At 42.6% G+C, this 21,700-nt stretch overlaps 1 protein-coding gene across 1 annotated transcript in view; it reads right to left on the bottom strand.

Annotated features, from left to right (window-relative positions):
• DPT (dermatopontin) overlaps window positions 1-20,927 on the bottom strand; it is a 43,657-nt gene extending 22,730 nt beyond the window's left edge. Inside the window, exon 1 of the mRNA XM_032161061.2 lies at window positions 20,591-20,927. Within this exon, the coding sequence (XP_032016952.1) occupies window positions 20,591-20,895 (305 nt within the window). The 5' untranslated portion in view covers window positions 20,896-20,927. The remainder of the gene's footprint in view (window positions 1-20,590) is intronic.
• Between the last annotated feature and the right edge of the window lie 773 nt (window positions 20,928-21,700).

Genomic DNA, 21,700 nt, shown 5'->3' with positions numbered 1-21,700 from the left:
CCTGATGGGCATGGTGAATGTGCCCAGGGCAGCCCAGTAGGAAAGCTGGGACCACAGCCTGGGTTCTTGCTACTTATGCAGGAATCTTTCTACCACCCACAAGACCATAAGCTCTACACAGCCAGGGCATGTTTTGCTCAGAATTCTATTCCCGGTGGCCACCAAGAATCCTGGCTGTGGAGGCAGTCCTTACAGAGTTGCAACAGGCCAACTGAATGCCTCAAACTCTCTCTAAAAATCCCTTTCCTGTCCTAGCTGCTCAGTCCTAATTCTTCAAATATATAACCGCTCCACTCCAGTCCACAGACCAGAAATAATTTTTGCTCTTTCATTCTACCTGTGCTGCCGCTGGTCTTCACATCACCTTTCGAACTAAACATTGGCTTAGAATAGTACAATCATTTCTTCCTTTGTTCCACCTCTAGTATGATTTTCTCCCATTCCTGGGCCTTTGTTCCATCTCTAGTATGATTTTCTCCCATTCCTGGGCCCAATTCCTATGGTGTCTTCAGGCTTGCCGCTTTTTGCTGTGGTGATGAGAACACTATTTTCTACCTGGCCACAGTGGATTTCCACAGTTCTTGCTACTTATCCAGGAATTTTTCTACCACCCACAAGACCATAAGCTCTACATAGTCAGGGCATTTCCACTGTTCTTGCTACTTATCCAGGATCTAGAATTTTACATGTAGAATTTTACAAATTCAAGATTGTATTATTCGTGTCATTTAAAATAAAAGATATTATAATTCATTTTACTGGAATTTAAAATAAAAAGAAGACAAAGAGAAGCACAATGTATTGATGAATTTCAAATAAGCATTTCTTCTGCTTAACAGCAGAGCCCTGGAAATTGAACACAAGGATGATCATTTGTTCTGCTCCTACACAGCATGCAAAGCCCAGATGGGTATGGTGATCCATGGCCCTTTGATGAAATCCAGTGGATTTCCACCTTATAGAATGAACTCTTTCACAAACCCTTCCAAAATAGTTCTTCAGCTACCTTTCTTTCTTTGCATCTCCCACCATCTCAGCCATTGGTCTATCCCCTCTTATGAGTGGGCAGAGTCAGAGCAGACAGTTGTCTATCATGGCCAGACAGCTGCTGGAATGCAACCTTGTATTTCATGGAAAGATAAATTTCCAGAAAATATAATGCATAAAATAAGTACCGTGTGCTGACTGGTGAGAGGGGCCTTGCTGACACACAAATTGTAACATTATCAACAACTAGATTTCATTTATTCTTTTCCATTGCTGAAAATGAACTTGCGGATCTAACAAAATTAGATATTAAATATATTACTTAGGTATGGTAAGAAAGAAAAACTGGAAACTCCGGTGGAGCCAAGATGGCCGAATAGGAACAGCTCTGGTCTACAGCTCCCAGCCTGAGCAACACAGAAGACGGGTGATTTCTGCATTTCTGTTTGAGGTACCGGGTTCATCTCACTAGAGAGTGCCAAACAGTGGGTGCAGGACAGTTGGGGCAGCGCACTGTGCATGAGCTGAAGCAGGGTGAGGCATTGCCTCACTTGGGAAGCGCAAGGGGTCAGGGAGTTCCCTTTCCTAGTCAAAGAAAGGGGTAACAGACAGCACCTGGAATATCGGGTCAGTCCCATCCTAATACTGCGCTTTTCCAATGGGCCTGGAAAACGGCACACCAGAAGATTGTGTCCCGCACCTGGCTCAGAGGGTCCTATGCCCACGGAGTCTCGCTGATGGCTAGCACAGCAGTCTGAAATCAAGCTGCAAGGTGGCAGCGAGGTTGGGGGAGGGGCGCCCACAATTGCCCAGGCTTGCTTAGGTAAACAAAGCAGACAGGAAGCTCGAACTGGGTGGAGCCCACCACAGCCGAAGCAGGCCTGCCTGCCTCTGTAGGCTCCACCTCTGGGGGCAGGGCACAGACAAACAAAAATTGAGCAGGAACCTCTGCAGACTTAAATGACCCTGTCTGACTGACAGCTTTGAAGAGAGTAGTGGTTCTCCCAGCACGCAGCTGGAGATCTGAGAACAGGCAGACTGCCTCCTAAAGTGGGTCCCTGATCCCCAAGCAGCCTAACTGGGAGGCACCCCCCAGTAGGGATAGACTGACACCTCACTCGGCCGGGTACTCCTCTGAGACAAAACTTCCAGAGGAACTATCAGACAGCTGAATTTGTGGTCTCACGAAATTCCACTGTTCTGCAGCCACCGCTGCTGACACCTAGCCAAACAGGGTCTGGAGTGGACCTCTAGCAAACTCCAACAGACCTGCAGCTGAGGGTCCTGTCTGGTAGAAGGAAAACTAACAAACAGAAAGGACACCCACACCAAAAACCCATATGTACATCACCATCATCAAAGACCAAAAGTAGATAAAACCACAAAGATGGGGAAAAAACAGAGCAGGAAAACTGGAAACTCTAAAAAGCAGAGCACCTCTCCTCCTCCAAAGGAACGCAGTTCCTCACCAGCAACGGAACAAAGCTGGATGGAGTATGACTTTGACGAGTTGAGAGAAAAAGGCTTCAGACGATCAAACTACTCCGAGCTATGGGAGGAAATTCAAAACAAGAGCAAAGAAGTTAAAAACTTTGAAAAAAAATTAGATGAATGGGTAATTAGAATAACCAATGGAGAGAGGGGCTTAAAGGAGCTGATGGAGCTGAAAGCCAAGTATTGAGAACTACGCGAAGATTGCAGAAGCCTCGGTAGCCGATGCGATCAACTGGAAGAAAGGGTATCACTGATGGAAGATGAAATGAATGAAATGAAGCGAGAAGGGAAGTTTAGAGAAAAAAGAATAAAAAGAAATGAACAAAGCCTCCAAGAAATTTGGGACTATGTGAAAAGACCAAACCTACGTCTGATTGGTGTAACTGAAAATGACAGGGAGAGTGGAACCAAGTTGGAAAACACTCTGCAAGATATTATCCAGGAGAACTTCCCCAATCTAGCAAGGCAGGCCAACATTCAGATTCAGGAAATACAGAGCACGCCACAAAGATACTCCTCGAGAAGAGCAACTCCAAGACACATAACTGTCAGATTCACCAAAGTTGAAATGAAGGAAAAAATGTTAAGGGCAGCCAGAGAGAAAGGTCAGGTTACCTACAAAGGGAAGCCCATCAGACTAACAGCTGATCTCTTGGCAGAAACCCTACAAGCCAGAAGAGAGTGGGGACCGATATTCAACATTCTTTTTTTTTTTTTTTTTTTTTCAGTGAATAAACACAGAAGTTTCTTTATTGTGAATTGTATGGAAACATGCATAATACATGAATGTACATCTTAATAAAAGATCATAATGGAAACGTCATCGTAACTACCACTGAGGTCAAGAAATAGAATATTGCATCCTAGAATCATTCTTAAAGAAAAGAATTTTCAACCCAGGATTTCATATCCAGCCAAACTAAGCTTCATAAGTGAAGGAGAAATAAAATACTTTACAGACAAGCAAACGCTGAGTGATTTTGTCACCACTAGGCCTGTCCTAAAAGAGCTCCTGAAGGAAGCACTAAACATGGAAAGGAACAACCGGTACCAGCCCCTGCAAAAACATGCCAAATTGTAAAGACCATCGAGGCTAGGAAGAAACTGTATCGACTAACGAGCAAAATAACCAACTAACATCATAATGACAGGATCAAATTCACACATAACAATATTAACTTTAAATGTAAATGGGCTAAAGGCTCCAATTAAAAGACACAGACTGGCAAACTGGATAAGGTCAGGACTCATCAGTGTGCTGTATTCAGGAAACCCATCTCATGTGCAGAGACACACATAGATTCAAAATAAAGGGATGGAGGAAGATCAATCAAGAAAATGGAAAACAAAAAAAGGCAGGAGTTGCAATCCTAGTCTCTGATAAAATAGACTTTAAACCAACAAAGATCAAAAGAGACAAAGAAGGCCATTACATAATGGTAAAGGGATCAATTCAACAAGAAGACCTAACTATCCTAAATATATATGCACCCAACACAGGAGCACCCAGATTCATAAAGCAAGTCCTGAGTGATGTACAAAGAGACTTAAACTCCACACAATAATAATGGGAGATTTTAACACCCTACTGTCAACATTAGACAGATCAACGAGACAGAAAGTTAACAAGGATATCCAGGAATTGAACTCAGCTCTGCACAAAGTGGACCTAATAGACATCTACAGAACTCTCCACCCCAAATCAACAGAATATACATTTTTTTCAGCACCACACCACACCTATTCCAAAATTGACCACATAGTTGGAAGTAAAGCTCTCCTCAGCAAATGTCAAAGAACAGAAATTATAACAAACTGTCTCTCAGACCATAGTGCAATCAAACTAGAACTCAGGATTAAGAAACTCACTCAAAACCGCTCAACTACATGGAAACTGAACAACCTGCTCCTGAATGACTATTGGGTACATACTGAAATGAAGGCAGAAATAAAGATGTTCTTTGAAACCAATGAGAACAAAGACACAACATACCAGAATCTCTGGGACACATTCAAACCAGTGTGTAGAGGGAAATTGATAGCACTAAATGCCCACAAGAGAAAGCAGGAAAGATCCAAAATTGACACCCTAACATCACAATTAAAAGAACTAGAAAAGCAAGAGCAAACACATTCAAAAGCTAGCAGAAGGCTAGAAATAACTAAAATTAGAGCAGAACTGAAGGAAATAGAGACACAAAAAACCCTTCAAAAAATTAATGAATCCAGGAGCTGGTTTTTTGAAAAGATCAACAAAATTGATAGACAGCTAGCAAGACTAATAAAGAAGAAAAGAGAGAAGAATCAAATAGATGCAATAAAAAATGAAAAAGGGGATATCACCACCGATCCCACAGAAATACAATCTACCATCAGAGAATACTACAAACACCTCTACACAAATAAACTAGAAAATCTAGAAGAAATGGATAAATTCCTCGACAAATACGCCCTCCCAAGACTACACCAGGAAGAAGTTGAATCTCTGAATAGACCAATAACAGGCTCTGAAATTGTGGCAATAATCAATAGCTTACCAACCAAAAAGAGTCCAGGACCTGATGGATTCACAGCCGAATTCTACCAGAGGTACAAGGAGGAACTGGTACCATTCCTTCTGAAACTATTCCAATCGATAGAAAAAGAGGGAATCCTCCCTAACACATTTTATGAGGCCAGCATCGTCCTGATACCAAAACCTGGCAGAGACATAACCAAAAAAGAGAATTTCAGACCAATATCCTTGATGAACATTGACGCAAAAATCCTCAATAAAATATTGGCAAACCGAATCCAGCAGCACATCAAAAAGCTTATCCACCATGATCAAGTGGGCTTCATCCCTGAGATGCAAGGCTGGTTCAACATATGCAAATCAATAAATGTAATCCAGCATATAAACAGAACCAAAGACAAAAACCACATGATTATCTCAATAGATGAAGAAAAGGCCTTTGACAAAATTCAACAACCCTTCATGCTAAAAACTCTCAATAAATTAGGTATTGATGGGACATATCTCAAAATAATAAGAGCTATCTATGACAAACCCACAGCCAAAACTGGGCAAAAACTGGAAGCATTCCCTTTGAAAACTGGCACAAGACAGGGATGCCCTCTCTCACCACTCCTATTCAACATAGTGCTGGAAGTTCTGGCCAGGGCAATCAGGCAGAAGAAGGAAATAAAGGGTATTCAATTAGGAAAAGAGGAAGTCAAATTGTCCCTGTTTGTAGATGACATGATTGTATATCTAGAAAAACCCATCATCTCAGCCCAAAATCTCCTTAAGCTGATTAGCAACTTCAGCAAAGCCTCAGGATACAAAATCAATGTACAAAAATCACAAGCATTCTGGTACAAAAATCACAGACAAACAGAGAGCCAAATCATGAGTGAACTCCCATTCACAATTGCTTCAAAGAGAATAAAATACCTAGGAATGCAACCTACAAGGGATGTGAAGGACCTCTTCAAGGAGAACTACCAACCACTGCTCAATGAAATAAAAGAGGATACAAACAAGTGGAAGAACATTCCATGCTCATGGGTTGGAAGAATCAATATCGTGAAAATGGCCATACTGCCCAAGGTAATTTATAGATTCAATGCCATCCCCATCAAGCTACCAATGACTTTCTTCACAGAATTGGAAAAAACTACTTTAAAGTTCATATGGAACCAAAAAAGAGCCCGCATCACCAAGTCAATCCTAAGCCAAAAGAATAAAGCTGGAGGCATAACGCTACCTGACTTCAAACTATACTACAAGGCTACAGTAACCAAAACAGCATGGTACTGGTACCACAACAGAGATATAGATCAATGGAACAGAACATAGTCCTCAGAAACGATGCTGCATATCTACAACTATCTGATCTTTGACAAACCTGACAAAAACAAGAAATGGGGAAAGGATTCCCTATTTAATAAATGGTGCTGGGAAAACTGGCTAGCCATATGTAGAAAGCTGAAACTGGATCTCTTCCTTACACCTTATACAAAAATTAATTCAAGATGGATTAAAGACTTACATGTTAGACCTAAAACCTTAAAAACCCTAGAAGAAAACCTAGGCAATACCATTCAGGACATACGCATGGGCAAGGACTTCATGTCTAAAACACCAAAAGCAATGGCAACAAAAGCCAAAATTGACAAATGGGATCTAATTAAACTAAAGAGCTTCTGCACAGCAAAAGAAACTATCATCAGAGTGAACAGGCAACCTACAGAATGGGAGAAAATTTTTGCAACCTACTCATCTGACAAAGGGCTAATATCTAGAATCTACAATGAACTCAAGCAAATTTACAAGAAAAAAACAAACAACCCAATCAAAAAGTGGGCAAAGGACATGAACAGACACTTCTCAAAAGAAGACATTTATGCAGCCAAAAAACACATGAAAAAATGCTCATCATCACCTGCCATCAGAGAAATGCAAATCAAAACCACAGTGAGATACCATCTCACACCCGTTAGAATGGCCATCATTAAAAAGTCAGGAAACAACAGGTGCTGGAGTGGATGTGGAGAAATAGGAACACTTTTACACTGTTGGTGGGACTGTAAACTAGTTCAACTATTGTGGAAGTCAGTGTAGCGATTCCTCAGGGATCTAGAACTAGAAATACCATTTGACCCAGCCATCCCATTACTGGGTATATACCCAAAGGACTATAAATCTTGCTGCTGTAAAGACACATGCACACGTATGTTTATTGCGGCACTATTCACAATAGCAAAGAGTTGGAACCAACCCAAATGTCCAACAACGATAGACTGGATTAAGAAAATGTGGCACATATACACCATGGAATACTATGCAGCCATATAAAATGATGAGCTCATGTCCTTTGTAGGGACATGGATGAAACTGGAAAACATCATTCTCAGTAAACGATCGCAAGGACAAAAAACCAAACACCGCATATTCTCACTCATAGGTGGGAATTGAACAATGAGAACTCATGGACACAGGAAGGGGAACATCACACTCCAGGGACTGTTGTGGGGTGGGGGGAGGGGGGAGGGACAGCATTAGGAGATATACCTAATGCTAAATGACGAGTTAATGGGTGCAGCAAACCAACATGGCACATGGATACATATGTAACGAACCTGCACATTGTGCACATGTGCCCTAAAACCTAAAGTATAATAAAAAAAAAATAAATAAATAAATAAATAAATATATTACTTGTCCGTCGTCAGAAATCATCTGTCCTTTTAAATTTATTATTTATTACTTGTTATTCATTTATTCACCTAATATACATAATTCAAATATGCCTTTATTTATTTATTCATTCATTAATTAAACATCTCATACTCTACTACTGTTCTGTATCAATCACTTTGCTATTGTGTTGCGAGAAGAATCGAGAGATGGGCTTGGTATTCAGTCAACCATGTAAATTAGCTTGAATTCCCTGTTCCCAGGACTTGTAAGAAGTTCTGGCAGACTAGAACTAGCTATAGGGGCTCAATAATGCAGGTTAAGGTGTAAATTGAGACCTATGGCTCTTTCATGATCTAGCCTTTTTTTTTTTCTTTTTGGTATGTGCAACTGTGTAGTTTATTATACATGTATCTAGGTTTTAAAATTTTCTTTTATTTTACTCTAAGTTCCGGGATACAAGTGCAGAATGTACAAGTTTATTATATAGGTATATGTGTGCCATTGTAGTTTGCTGCACCTATCAACCTGTCATCTAGGCTTTAAGCCCCGCATGCATTAGCTATTTGTCCTAATGCTCTCCCCCTCCTCACAATCCACCCCCTGACTGGTCCCAGTGTGTGTTGTTCCCCTCCCTGTATCAATGTGTTCTCATTGTTCAACTTCCACTTATGAGTGAGAACATTCACTGTTTGATTTTCTGTTCCTGTGTTAGTTTGCTGAGGATGATGGCTTCTAGCTTCATCCATGTCCCTGCAAAGGACATGATCTCATTCCTTTTTATGGCTGCATAGTATTCCATGGTGTATATGTACCACATTTGCTTTATCCAATCTATCATGGATGGGCATTTAGGTTGGTTCCATGTCTTTGTTACTGCAAATAGTGCTGCAATAAACATACCTGTGCATGTGTCTTTACAGCAAAATAATTTATAGTCCTTTGGGTATATACCCAGTAATGGGATTGTTGGGCCAAATGGTATTTCTGGTTCTAGATCCTTGAGGAATCACCACATTGTCTTCTACAATGGTTGAACTAATTTGCATTCCCGCCAACAGTGTAAAAGCATTCCTATTTCTCCACAGCCTTGCCAGCATCTGTTGGTTCTTGGCTTTTTAATAAACACCATTTTGACTGGCGTGAGATGGTATCTTATTGTGGTTTTGATTAGCATTTCTCTAATGATCAGTGAGGTTGAGCTTTTTTTCATGTGTTCGTTGGCCACATAAATGTCTTCTTTTGAGAAGTGTCTGGTCATATACTTTGCCTACTTTTTGATGGGATTGTTTCTTCTTTTCTTGTAAATTTGTTTAATGTCCTTGTAGATTCTGGATGTTAGACATTTGTCAGATGGGTAGTTTGCAAAAATATTCTCCCATTCAGTAGGTTGCCTGTTCACTCTGATGATAGTTTCTTTTGGTATGCAGATGCTCTTTAGTTAAGTTTAGATCCCATTTGTCAATTTTAGCTTTTGTTGCAATTGCTTTTGGTGTTTTTTGTTATGAAGTCTTTGTCCATGCCTGTGTCCTGAATGGTATTGTCTAGGTTTTCTTCTGGGGTTTTTATGGTTTCGGGTTCTACATTTAAGTCTTTAATTCATCTTGAGTTAATTTTTGTATAAGGTGTAAGGAAGGGGTCCAGTTTCAATTTTCTGCATATGGCTGATGTAGCCTTCTTTATTCTACCATTGCTCGCATCTCATCAGGAGTATACTAATCACTTTGTAAATGCCTGGCATATTTCAGCAAGCTCTATGAGTGGGATGCGCTAGACTCATGATATGGTGGAAAGGTAGCTTTAGGGGCTGATCTACCAGGGTGGTCTATTCTATCCTAATTCTTAGTAAAGTAGGTGAGAGGTAATTTCAATATGAAGCTCTAAGAATCATAAGCAAAACTCATATGTGTCCAAAAAGAGAAGGTTGCCACAAGCTAGTGCTCTCTGTGACCTGTTCTCCTACCATCACTAAAATGCTGCCTTCCTCTAAAACGAAGCCCTTTCAGAACTGAGCTGGGCTGTGGTTTCCACGGAGCTGTTGTTCCATTGTTTTGGTTTGTCTTGTGTACTCAGACCCCTATAGGGGACAGAGCTCCCATGGGGGTAAGTTCCCCTAAGTAAAAATAAATGTAGGAAGATAAGCTGAACTGTTTCATGGAGTACCAGTTTTGAAGGCAATCCAAGTTCCACAAATTCCCCGCCAGCTGTTGGCCAGGCTGCTGGCCCCAGTGCCTGTACGGGAAGTGTGTGTCACTTTCTCACACACCACCTCAGATAACTCTGCCCTGTGAAGATTATTTGGACCCTACAGGCTCAGAGCCTAAGAACATATAGTGAAAGTTAGATAACCAAACATAACCCTCCTCTTCCAGCTGTGGTTTGATTGGCTTCACATTTTGGTAGAGTGAGCCTGTTCAGGAGTTTGGTATATGAAAGCATTCCTTCCAGAGCCGGATCTTTGTGGGGGTACCTTTTCACACTGTGGGGAGCAGATAGTAGAGTGGCTAAGAGCATTGACTATGCAGCTAGACGGCTCCACTGTTCTTAGCTGTGTCATCTGGGCGGGCTTCATGCCCTCTAATAGCCTCAGTTTCCTCATCTGTAAAATGGGCATAATAATAGCACATATGTATTAAAGTTATTGTGAAGACCAAATAAGACAATGCATGTAAAATTCCTGGGATTAATAAATTGCTTATTAGTGTCATTATACTTACATTTAGTCTACACAGTAATTATGAGCCTGCTTTGTAAAAGCTGTCCCTTGGCTCCCCTGTCTCTAATCAGTGAAACACTGGTGGATTCCTAGGCCCTCCCTGAGCTGCTGTTTCCCTAAAACAAAGCTCAATGAGGTTGGATGTCTTAGCCACCCACTTTGGAGCACAGGTATTTTAGTATGCCTTACCACTCTCAGGAAGTAGTATTCCATGCAGTGTCTGACACTGTTGTCCAGCAAATGTTTAATAGAAGAATGAGGGACCGAATGAGTGACCCGACTATGTCCCATTATTGGAGGCAGAATTGACTTTTAAGAGCTCATCACTCAATTCCATTAAGGGCCCTGAAACTCCCTCCAAGTAGTTTACATGGATCTTGGGTGAGCGATCCCTTTTCTTGCTTCCATCTTCTCCCTACAGCTCCATGATGAGGGGGCAAAATACATATAGCTTTGGGCATTCCTCCCCTCCATTCCTATCATTTTCACTTTTAACAAAGCTCCTTATTTAACAAGACTCACCTAAACAATGGCCATAGCTGCAGGATTACAAACACAGAGCTAGGTGAGAAGAGAGGCAACTTCTAAATGGAACAGAACTGGGGCAACTGGCAGGGATTGCATTGCTAAAGTTACCCAAACTCAACCTGCACATTGTGCACATGTATCCTAAAAGTTAAAGTATATAAAAAAAAAAAAACTGAAAAAGAAAAAAAAGAAAAAAAAAAGAGATGGGGTAGCGGTCAAATGACTAATGCTCTGACTCACTTCACAGCACCTGGTTGTTGCTCCTGAATGGCCTGGAAAACAGAGCAGTGGCTCAATGCTCTATTCTGCTTGGAGGGAAACTACTTGGAGGGAGTTTCAGGCCCCTTCATGGATGTGAGTGAGGAGTTCCTAAAAGTCACCAATTCAATGGCTAATATCCTGGTGAATTGTATGACATGACCACAGCTCTAAGGAAATAAGACTATTTACTTAGAGCAGGAGGGCACTTGTACCTTACTTACAAGACTCTCCTTCCCGTCTGAGAAGACATGCTTTTTTTTTTCTTACCACCTCTTTGAAGGCTGAGGTTCAATTTCAGTTTCAGAAACAGGAGCATTGTTAGCCCTGCTCCATCTGACACTGGAAACTTTCTAGAAGGAAAGTCACAAGGTAATTACTCCTCCTCTGAAAACACATTTGTGAACCTACTCTGAGAAAGCGGACTTTCTGAAGATGATTTATCTCAGGCCATCACCCTGAAAGCTAAAACGGAAGACTTTCTCCTGTATCTGCAATAGTAAAACATAAAAGCAGTGGGGTGCAGGGGCAAGAGCCCTTGTTGAGGAATCAGCAGACGTGAGTTCTAGTCCTAGCCCTGACCTTTACATGCTTTGTGGAGCCTCACCTAAGGCACTGTGTGGAGTCAGCAATAATGCTTACAAAACTCTCGGCCAAGATAGTAACTGGAAGAGCCAGGATCCAAACTCAGATTCATTTGAGGTCAAAGGTCATGTTCATGAGCTCTCAAGGAATACAATACATCTCTTCGTGATGGTCCCACAGCTCTGATTGGTATGCTGGACAGGACTTCTTCTTGTTGGCTGCATTCTTTACCAAGTCCAAAGCCATTGGACAGGCAGAATTACAGAGCATTTGCCAGGTGTGTGAGTGTCTGGTTTTGTTGGTGAACCCCTCTATACAATTTTAGAAGTTGGACTTGCTAAGAAGTTTGGAGTTTAGGTGGTGTGGGGTTGAGTCAAGTGAGGAACAAGGTAAAAGGAAGCAGCACCATCTTGGTCAAGAACTCTCAAAATTCCATTAGATAATAGATGGGCTGGTTGTGCTGGTCTTTTTCTTCCCAGCTTCACAGACACACAGGTGTTTCAAGGGCTGTTAGCCAGTTTCCAACCCCACTGCAGAGATGGACTATGAGAAGTTTTGCCCATGATCTAGACCAGTGGCTCACTCCCTGTGGCACAGCATCCTTAACACTCCCAAATTTCTTCCCCACCCCAAAGGTGGATGAGGTCTTAAATAGTACCAAAAGAGTTTCTTTCTTTTAAAGTAAAGCTTTGATTTTTGCTAATTCTATTTTCCCCAGAATAATTCTTTGAGTTGCTATCAGGCATTTATAAAAAGGCCCACAGAATTTTAGAATGTTCATCAAGTCTTTTGACAAATATTCATTAGAACTTACTCTATACCTGATGCTGCACTTGGTCTGAAATCTCTTCAGAATACTGGTACTGATAAGTAAACACTATGACATTGGACAGGCAGAATTACCAGACACTGGTACTGATAAGTAGACACTATGATAATACAGATACTGGAAATAAGTAGACTGGTACCAAAGACAGAGGAGCAGAGAAATAGGGGAGTGGGTGGGGACGGTGGAGCAGTGAAGTGGCAAGGGACAGAGACAAACCCAGTTGGGGGCAAGTTTGCCCAGTAAAAGAAGCCTTTAAAGTTCTGGATTTCTCTGCTAATTCCAAACAGAATTGTTCCACGACCCATCTCTCCCCTTCTGCTGATATTTATACCTACTTCTGTAAAACTAGGATGACAGTTCTTAACCTGACAGTATTACATGAAAAGTAAAGAGATGCTATATGTCAAGTGTAGCATAGAACCTGGCACAACGTATATAATTGAAAGGCAGGGGAAGTCAGAGTTATTACTACTATGATGATAAAAATACCTGTAATTTAATAGAAAGACAGGCTACATCCTAGGCACGAAACATCACTTTCAGTAAATATCAGAGCCTACATTAGAAATTGTCAGGATTGAACTTCTCCAATTGGACACTGAGAGGAGCCTCAGAAAGCACATATCAGAGCACAAAAGACAATACCAAGCCTCTCCTCCTTCAAAGAGTCTTCCTTTCTTGACAATTCCAAATCATACTAACTTTCCTTCCTTGTGACAGGTTGATATCACCATCACACATTTCACCTAACACATACTGTCACCGAGTAGCCTCATGGGGCTACAATGCAAAGTTTTTGAAAACTGCACCATTTACTGCTCATCCTCCTGCCACCATGGTGGGGATATGAACAGTCTCTTTAAATAGTGTTAAGTTGCACACATTCTGCTCTCTTTCTGCCTGCATCTGGGTAAGAGTTCTGCTGTCTTTTCCATGTCCAGCTTTTACGTCTGCTAGTCTGTCTACAAGGTTTTAACACAGTGAGGCAGAAATGACCTGCAGAACAGCATCTCTGGATAGAAAGACCTAGCACAGGACAGAGCGAGAATGCCTCCCAAAATACAAATTCCTCAGTTTTTTTTTGGAAAAAATACAGGCAGGACAGGCTTCCCCTAAGGCCTCTGAGAAGATCTAGATTATCTTGTGAGATGCATTTATGTCCTGAGAGCAATTCCAGGTCACACAGGGATTGCATGAGCTATGTTAGCATCACAGTAAATTTGATGTGAATTTATGAATATCAGTTATAATATTTTTAACCGAGAGATCTAAGGCTATCTCCATGTCTATTAAAAGGTAATAAATATTCAAGACACTTATAATGTACACATAATATTTATAGACTGTGATTAAATTATACGTTCCAAAAGCAAAATGATGTATTTCAGAGGCTCTGTAATCTAGCAATTTGGTTTTCAACTCCAGCTTTGTAATTTACCAGCTGTGTGTTATTTGTCTCCATGAGTCTCAGTTTCCACAGAGTAGTCATGATAAAGCAGTAATAAATAACCTTTATCAAGGACTTGCAATGTGCCAGGCATTGTGCTTAGCACTATGCATGCATTAATTATTTTAGTTATCAAAACAATCCTATAAAATGGGCTCAAATAATGAGCTTCTCACCGCCATCACCATTTTACGTATAAGGAAACTCAGGTTTAGAGAAGATAAGTAATTCCCGTAAGGACACACGTTAATGTACATATATTATCTTATTTAATTCTCACAACAACAGTTCTAGGGAGGTGTGTTTTCGATGTGAAAGCTGAGTATTTCAGAGTTGAGATGACTTGAGTAAAGGTAGCAGTGGGGTTAGTGGGGTTGCATTTTGAGAATTGTTCTGACTCTAAACTTCATTAGCTTTTCAATACTTCAAGATACCTCAAAGAAACACACACACACACACACACACACACACACACACACACACACACACCATCTTAACTCTGCAGAAATCGCTTGTTGATTAAGAAGATTGTGTCCTGCAGGTTCCCAGACAGAAGCAAATCCCCTCCTGGGAGGAGGGGGCTTTTGCCATCCTTACAAGAGCAGCCAACAATCATTTTTGCAGAGCTCAAGTTCCCCCAGATAATTGATTCCTAGCACTTAGGAGAGTGACCTAGATGGAAAGTTGACAAGAATCCTAGATCTGTCATAACCCTGTTCTCCCACACTCAGCCTTCTTGCCCTCAGAAGTCATCCTTACGTGGATTTGATATCTTTTTTAGGTCAGCACTCACTATGGCTTTATCCAGGAACAAAAATAACATCAGCATTTCATATCACCCACAGCACTGTGGAATCAGGCTGGCTGGCTCAGGTCCTCCCTCTGCCATCTGCTAGCCATGCAAGGGCAACCTCCTCATGTGTGAAACACCTGGATTCCAATACTGTTGTGAAGATCAAACAATATTAGATTTTGAATAACTCATGGGCATAGACTGTATTTTATTCATCTCCATCTTCCTGGGGCCTGGCAAAGTTTGTGCTAATAAGCATTTGGTAGTGAATGAATAAACAAATGAACATATAAATGAAGAATACTCTATAAATCATAAATCACCATGTAGATCAAGGTTAGGGCCACAGAACCTATACTTATGTAAAGTTATGGATTTCTCTCCTAATTCCAAACAGAATTGCTCCATGACCCATCTCTCCCCTTCTGCTGATATTTATATCTACTTTTGTAAAATGAGGATGACAGTTCCTAACCTGACAGCAATGTTTTTATTCAGTTTTTAATTGCTTCAATCTCACGGCCTTTATTCCTATTCTGTGAGGTAAGGAGGTTGCTCTAGATTGTGCCCAAGGCCCCCTCCAGTGCTGGGATTCCACGATTCTGTTGTACTATGTTTGTGCCACATCCTTATATTTATTTTTTAAATTTTATTTTGAAGTAATTTCAGACTTACAGAATGCTTGTAAAGACAACACACAAAATTCATGTATACTCTTCACCCAGGTTCCTCTAATGTTAATTTTCATAACTCTAGAGTGTCTAGGAATGCTAAGAAATGCTAAGAAATTTACCCTGGTATAACACCAAACTCCAGAATTTGGATTTCATCAGTTCTTCCACAAATGTCAAACCAAGATAGGTTACTGTGCAGCATTTAGTCCTTATGGCTTTTGAAATAAAGAATTTACTTTCAATTTTTGAAATTGATCGAGACCTTAAGATTATTGACAGAATGAAAACCTGATGAAAACATTCTGCGGTGGCAAAGTGTGTCAGCCATCCTCTGTGCATGTTTTAGCGATCCTTAAGAAATCTTGAAAGACCATCTTGCATGTTGGTAAATGCAATAAATCAACATGAGATGTGAACAATACAGTTGGAACCCCTACTATAGACACTGGAATATTGGGAATCAAAGACATAAGCAAAATGGTTCCCCTGTGGGAAAACCTGCAGGCCTCCTTGTGGAGAGCCGTGGGGACACTGGCTGGGGTTTGGACCGCTGATTTGGTCTCTCACTGCGTATGTATTGAGGGCCTGTTATGCACCAGCACTCTTCTAGGCACTGGGGATACAGTGGTGAATGAGACAAAGCCCCTGTGTTCGTGAAGCTTATATTTTAGTGAGGGAGACAAAACAAGAAACAAATGCCAATCAGGCAGTGACAAGGGCATTGTAGGAAACAAAGCAGGCTGAGGGAGTGGAGACAGCAAGACGTGTGGGGAGAGGAGGTGGTCTTGGAAAGCGTCCCCGAGGAAGTGGGCGCTGTGAGTACTCAATACTCAGAACCATGACTCAGGACGACTGCCCTGCACTACACTGAGGCTTGGTCTTGCTTAGATTAGGGAAATAGTCCGACCGTGGAAAACGGAGTTCCCACCCAACCTATCCACCTTCAAATGCACCTCGATGCTGCCATAGCCCTGTTGCATAGATGCCTTTCTCCTCTTCTCCAGTCTGTGGCTTGTCATTGAATTCATAAACTCAGCTCTAACATAAACTGCCACTCCAAAACTTCTCCTTGAGATTCTTTGAAGCCCAGGGTAAAAAGTAGATGCCAATAAATGGAATACTTTTCCTCTGAACTCAGACTCTGTGGAAAGCTGGCTTGCCCAACATCAGACACATCAATTTCAGATTCTCTAAACTTTCACTACCTGCCCATGATGTGCTAGGCATTTGTTTTAGACGTCAATTTGCTTTAGAGTTTTCTTATACTTTATCCTACAAGTATCACAGTAACACAAGTAACAGCTTGTGAGGTGGGAGTCACACCTTCCTTTTTCTTCCTTCTTTCCTTTCCTTTCCTTTCCTTTCCTTTCCTTTCCTTTCCTTTCCTTTCCTTTCCTTTCCTTTCCTTTCCTTTCCTTTCCTTTCCTTTCCTTTCCTTTCCTTTCCTTTCCTTTCTCTTTCCCTCCCTCCCTCCCTCCCTCCCTCCCTTCCTTCCTTCCTTCCTTCCTTCCTTCCTTCCTTCCTTCTTCCCTCCCTCCCTTCTCTCTCTCTATTTCTCTCTTTCTTCTTTCTTTCTTTTCTTTCTTTTTTTGCCAGAATGAGATACTGAATGTCACAGATAAGAGCAGGAGCTGTGAATCCAGGTTTCCTGCATCCAAGCCCAGGGCTCCTTCCACTACACAGTAGCTCAATCTCACCAGAAAATTTCACCTTCATCTTATTCCACACAGGACCCAGTGCCCTACAGCCTGTGCTGACCCAAGTTAGAGCAGCTTCCCTGAGAACAACCTAGGCATGCCCTGGGATGGTGAAATACCACTCATGAGGACCCAGGTAAGGCCTCCTGGCAGTTGTTAGTGCCAGAGACCAGCATCCACACTTCAGAAGCTGACACCTGAAGAGGTGGTTTTCAACAGAGAAACTGTGATCAGTGGCAGCACCACAGACCACTCAGCTATGATAGCAACACCTTTTAAAGATGGCACTTTGATTAGAAAGATTTTCTTTTTAGCAGATCCTATGTGCTATTGTCAAGCCTATGTTTGAGACTCCTCCCCTCTTTTAAAATAAACCTGAAAGCTAATTTGGTTATACAAGGCAGCCCAATTGCACAAAACCATCAACAACTGTTCCCTGAGAACAGACTAAGCCTGTAGCCAACGTGAAGATGTAATTGCTCCCCAGCCCATAAGCAATTTCTTTCCTTCCAGATTTTTCACTGAGACTGGAGCCTGAACTCAAAGGCATAATCATTTTTAAAAGTGCTTCCAGGGTAATTCGTGTCAGTCCTGGGGCAGCTGGATCTTATTGTAAAGAAGTTGTTTTGCATGTTTGTGAGTTTTCAACCCTGTGATTAGTAGAGGGGGAGAAGGAGGCAACAGAGGGTGGAAGGAGGAAAGGAAACCAAAATTACTAGACACTGCACACCCAAAAATGCCGAGGAAGAGGAGGTGGAAGAGATATCTCGCCTGTCAGCTTTTCCCTTGACTCCCATGGACCAAATAAAATCATGTTATTTCACCTTCTTCCTCTTTTGCTTTTCTTCGAATAGTTTGGGAGTTCATGACAAACCAGTCACAGTTGGCAAGTTTAAAACTAAACATCATTTGGCTTCTCTCTCTATCAGGGATGAACACAAAGATGAACAGAATGCAAGAAAAAGCCAAGAGTGTTTTCAGGGGTGAGCCACAGCTCTGTGGAGCCTTCAGAGATCATGCAGCCTGACTGTTCACTTTCCAAATGAGGCAGGAGACTGGAGGGCTGAGCGTCTGGGCCAAGGTCACACCACAAGTCATTAGAACCAGGATCCAGACCCAGGCCTCCTGACTCAGAGCCTAGGGCTCTTCCTCTACGGCTGGGGAAACATGGCTGAGTGCTGCTTGACTGTGGCTCTAAAAAGGGCTGGTAGAAAGGAGTCGCGCCCATGCGATGGTGCTCCTGAGAGGTGAGGACTGGAGGGACAGTTGTAATTAGGTCATTGCCATGCTCCACATTAGACAGTGGGCCTGGCTGTGAGGAGTCATGGAGACTACAAGCAAGGCAAGCCTGGTCTCTGAATCAGCATCTGTCAGAAGGGGTTTTGAATAACTAAATCTGCTTACCAGAGGCCGTGGGGGTGGATGAGAATGGCGCACAAAGGCTGTCCAAGCAGCCTCCATAGCCCCGGCACCCTCAGCTGCTGCTGACTGTGTGAGTCCTCTCCCCAGCCCTTCTACAGTCCGGCTGAGCCCCTCCACAGTCCTGGTAACCAAGTAGGGCTCATCCCTCTGGGGCTGGGCTTCTGCTATGGTCTTGCAAGTTCCCACCCTCTCCAGGAGGAAGAACTGCCCTGAGTCTGGTCCAGTGGCACTGGCTCTGCTGACAGAGTCAGCTGTTGGGTGGGAGCCCACGCTGGGTGGAGGCAGCAGCCTCTCAGGAGCCCATCACTGTGGCAAAGCACAAACTCTTTGAAGCAAAGACTCTGTGGATCCAAACCCCAGCTTTCTAGCCGAGGAAATACTGGATCTCTAGACTGCAATTTGTCTACCTATAAATGGCATATACATTTGTTTTGAGCATTACATGAGATGATCCACGTAAAGCACTTAGCATGGAGCCTGCTCAGGGTAAGCACTCAATAAATGGTAGCTCTTGTTATTATTTAAAGGCCCGCACTCTTGCCTGGCTCCCCCACCCATCAGTGTTTCTTCCTCTTGGATTTCCCTTCATCACCTCTCTACTGGTTTTGTCCCCCAGGGTTCTATGCTTTTTCTTTTTTCCATTTTTTTTTTTAAACAGGGTCTTGCTCTGCCACCCAGGAGGGAATACAGTAGCGCGAACATGGCTCACTGCAGCCTCGACTCCCTGGGCTCAAGTGATCCTCCTACCTTAGCCTCCTGAGTAGCTAGGACCACAGGCTGCATGCAACTACACCAGGCTAATTTTTTTTTTTTTTTTTTTTTTTTCTGTAGAGATAGGGTCTGGCTATGTTGCCTAGGCTGGTCTCGAACTCTTGATCTCAAGTGATCCTCCCTCCCCAGCCTCTCAAAGTGCTTGGGATTACAGGCGTGAGCCACCACACCTGGCCAGATTTTGTGCTTGACCCCTCCAAGCCCCACTACACTAAGTACTCATTGCCACGCATCTGCGTTGCTCTACAGATAGCACATGCAGCAGCCCTCCAGGTGGGCTTCCTCCTCCCTGGACTGCCTCCTCCACTCTCTCCTTCAAGCCTCCTAGAGTGCTGGTTCCATCTAGGCTGTTGTAAATAATCAGCCTAGCAGTCAATGCCTACTAGGATGAGCTCCTGACCAAGCACCTGGGCTGAGACCCAGCTGAGACAATCACACCCCACAAAAAAGTACAAACTCGAAAAAGTTCCATGCCACTGCTTAGGGCAGAATGCAGTCAGGGGAAGACAGCACCTCTCTCCAAAACCCTTTAGCAAACTATTTTCCAGCAATAAAACCCACTTTAAATTCAGGCAGAGAGAAGGACCACAGTACTCATAATTGAGAGAGCACATTTAATCAAGGCAGTAGACAGCTATTTAATTCCACTTTCCTTTGCCTAAATGTCTTTGTCCCCTCTTTTCCATTCACTTGCTCTAAATCAATAGTTCTCAAACCCTCTGTGCTGAGAGATCAATTGTTTATTTTTCTTGTTCCCAAACTACTGTGGGCCAGTACTTTTGTAAAATGGTAAAAATAAATTGCTAAAAAAGAAAAATGCCATTCCGATGGCATAGCAAGTTTAAATTGCTATAAAGTTGCTTACTTTTAGTTTCTGTACATATCTTTTGGTAGTCTGGTAAGCAAGCTTCTCGCAGACCTACACCAGCCCCTTGCCCAAACTGAGAATAGGTAGAACAGCTTCTGGAAGGAACAGAGCCACAGAGGAGTCTATCTCCCACAGACACTCTCCATCCCAGGTTTTTGTCCTATAATGTAGTCTGCTCAGCAGCAGCCCTGCTCCACCCAGAGTATGCAGTGGTGAGGTTTGGGGTGAGATTTGCCCAAGCTTTGGTTACTGATATTCCTTGAGAGTCTAGCAGCCCCCAGGAGGAGGGATATGCAGAGATGTTCCCAGCCCCAGTGCAGTGCAGTGACTGGCCCTTACCATTCCATGCCAGCCCTGTTGATCTCCTCCCACCAGCACTCCGTGGGTTCCCCGAGGCTCTGTGGTGTGGGCATGCAGGCGTAGTTCCATTGTCTGTCAGAACCTTCCTTCTTGCTGAAGATGCTCCTCACGGCCACTATCACCTGCCCCTGGGGACACTGGTAGCTGAAGCCTTGCCGGTTCAGATTCACCCACCCATCATCGCTGTAGTCATGATACTGCTGGTATGGGTACCCATAATCGCCATACTGGCCCCAGGCCATGGTGACTAGGGGCAGAAGCACCCAGAGAAGACTGAGGTCCATGCTGCCTGGGATTTTGGCAAACAATGTCACTCTAAGATTGCTGGTCTGACTGTTTTATATAGCTGCTGCTGACATGTGGCTTCCAGATGTGGGTGAGAAGGATCCAACTGCAGTGTGTCATCGCTTAAGCAAAACTTTTCCATGCTGAGATGTCAGCCATAAGGACATTCAGCTTGTTTTAAGGTGGAATTCTAGGAATATACCAGCAGCATGTAAGTCTAAGACGCTCCCCGGAGAAAGAACAACTTTGTATGTAGATTATAAAAGCCAACTGTCACACCACCTTGTAGAAATGTTCACTTGAAAAACACTGATTAGTAGCATATTTGTCCCTCATCTTTCAGCACCTCACCCCTTTCTGTCCTACCCTACCCGCTACTAGCAAACCCCTGTATTTTTTCTCCAAACTAGCCTTCCGGGCCACACAAATACCCAGACAGTGATTTCAAAATACTGAAATCATAGACTGAAGTAACAGTGCCATCTAAGATTTCTGTAAACCTGAATGCCTGTCTTTTGTTTTGTTTTTTTTTCAGCTTTCAGTCCAACATTTTTTAACCCTTGAGTATAAGCGTGGGTATACCAGTTTGCAGGGCTACTCTGAGAACTCATAAGTTGCATAAGGAAGTACTATGGGCCCATGGGGAGATAAGTTGGATATGATTTCTACACTTAAGCATTCTACCATGCTGCTGAAATTGGGCCCAGTCAAGTCTAGAAACTGTGCTCTGCTCTCAAAAATGTAATGGGTTTAATCTAAATAAACTCACTATTTATCCTTCAGTATTTTTGCCCTCACATTGAA

The sequence above is a fragment of the Hylobates moloch genome, unplaced genomic scaffold (assembly GCF_009828535.3).
Source record: "Hylobates moloch isolate HMO894 unplaced genomic scaffold, HMol_V3 SCAFFOLD_8, whole genome shotgun sequence".
Lineage (NCBI taxonomy): Eukaryota > Metazoa > Chordata > Mammalia > Primates > Hylobatidae > Hylobates > Hylobates moloch.
Note: the sequence above shows the minus strand (reverse complement) of the source record. Positions and strands in the feature narration are given on the sequence as shown.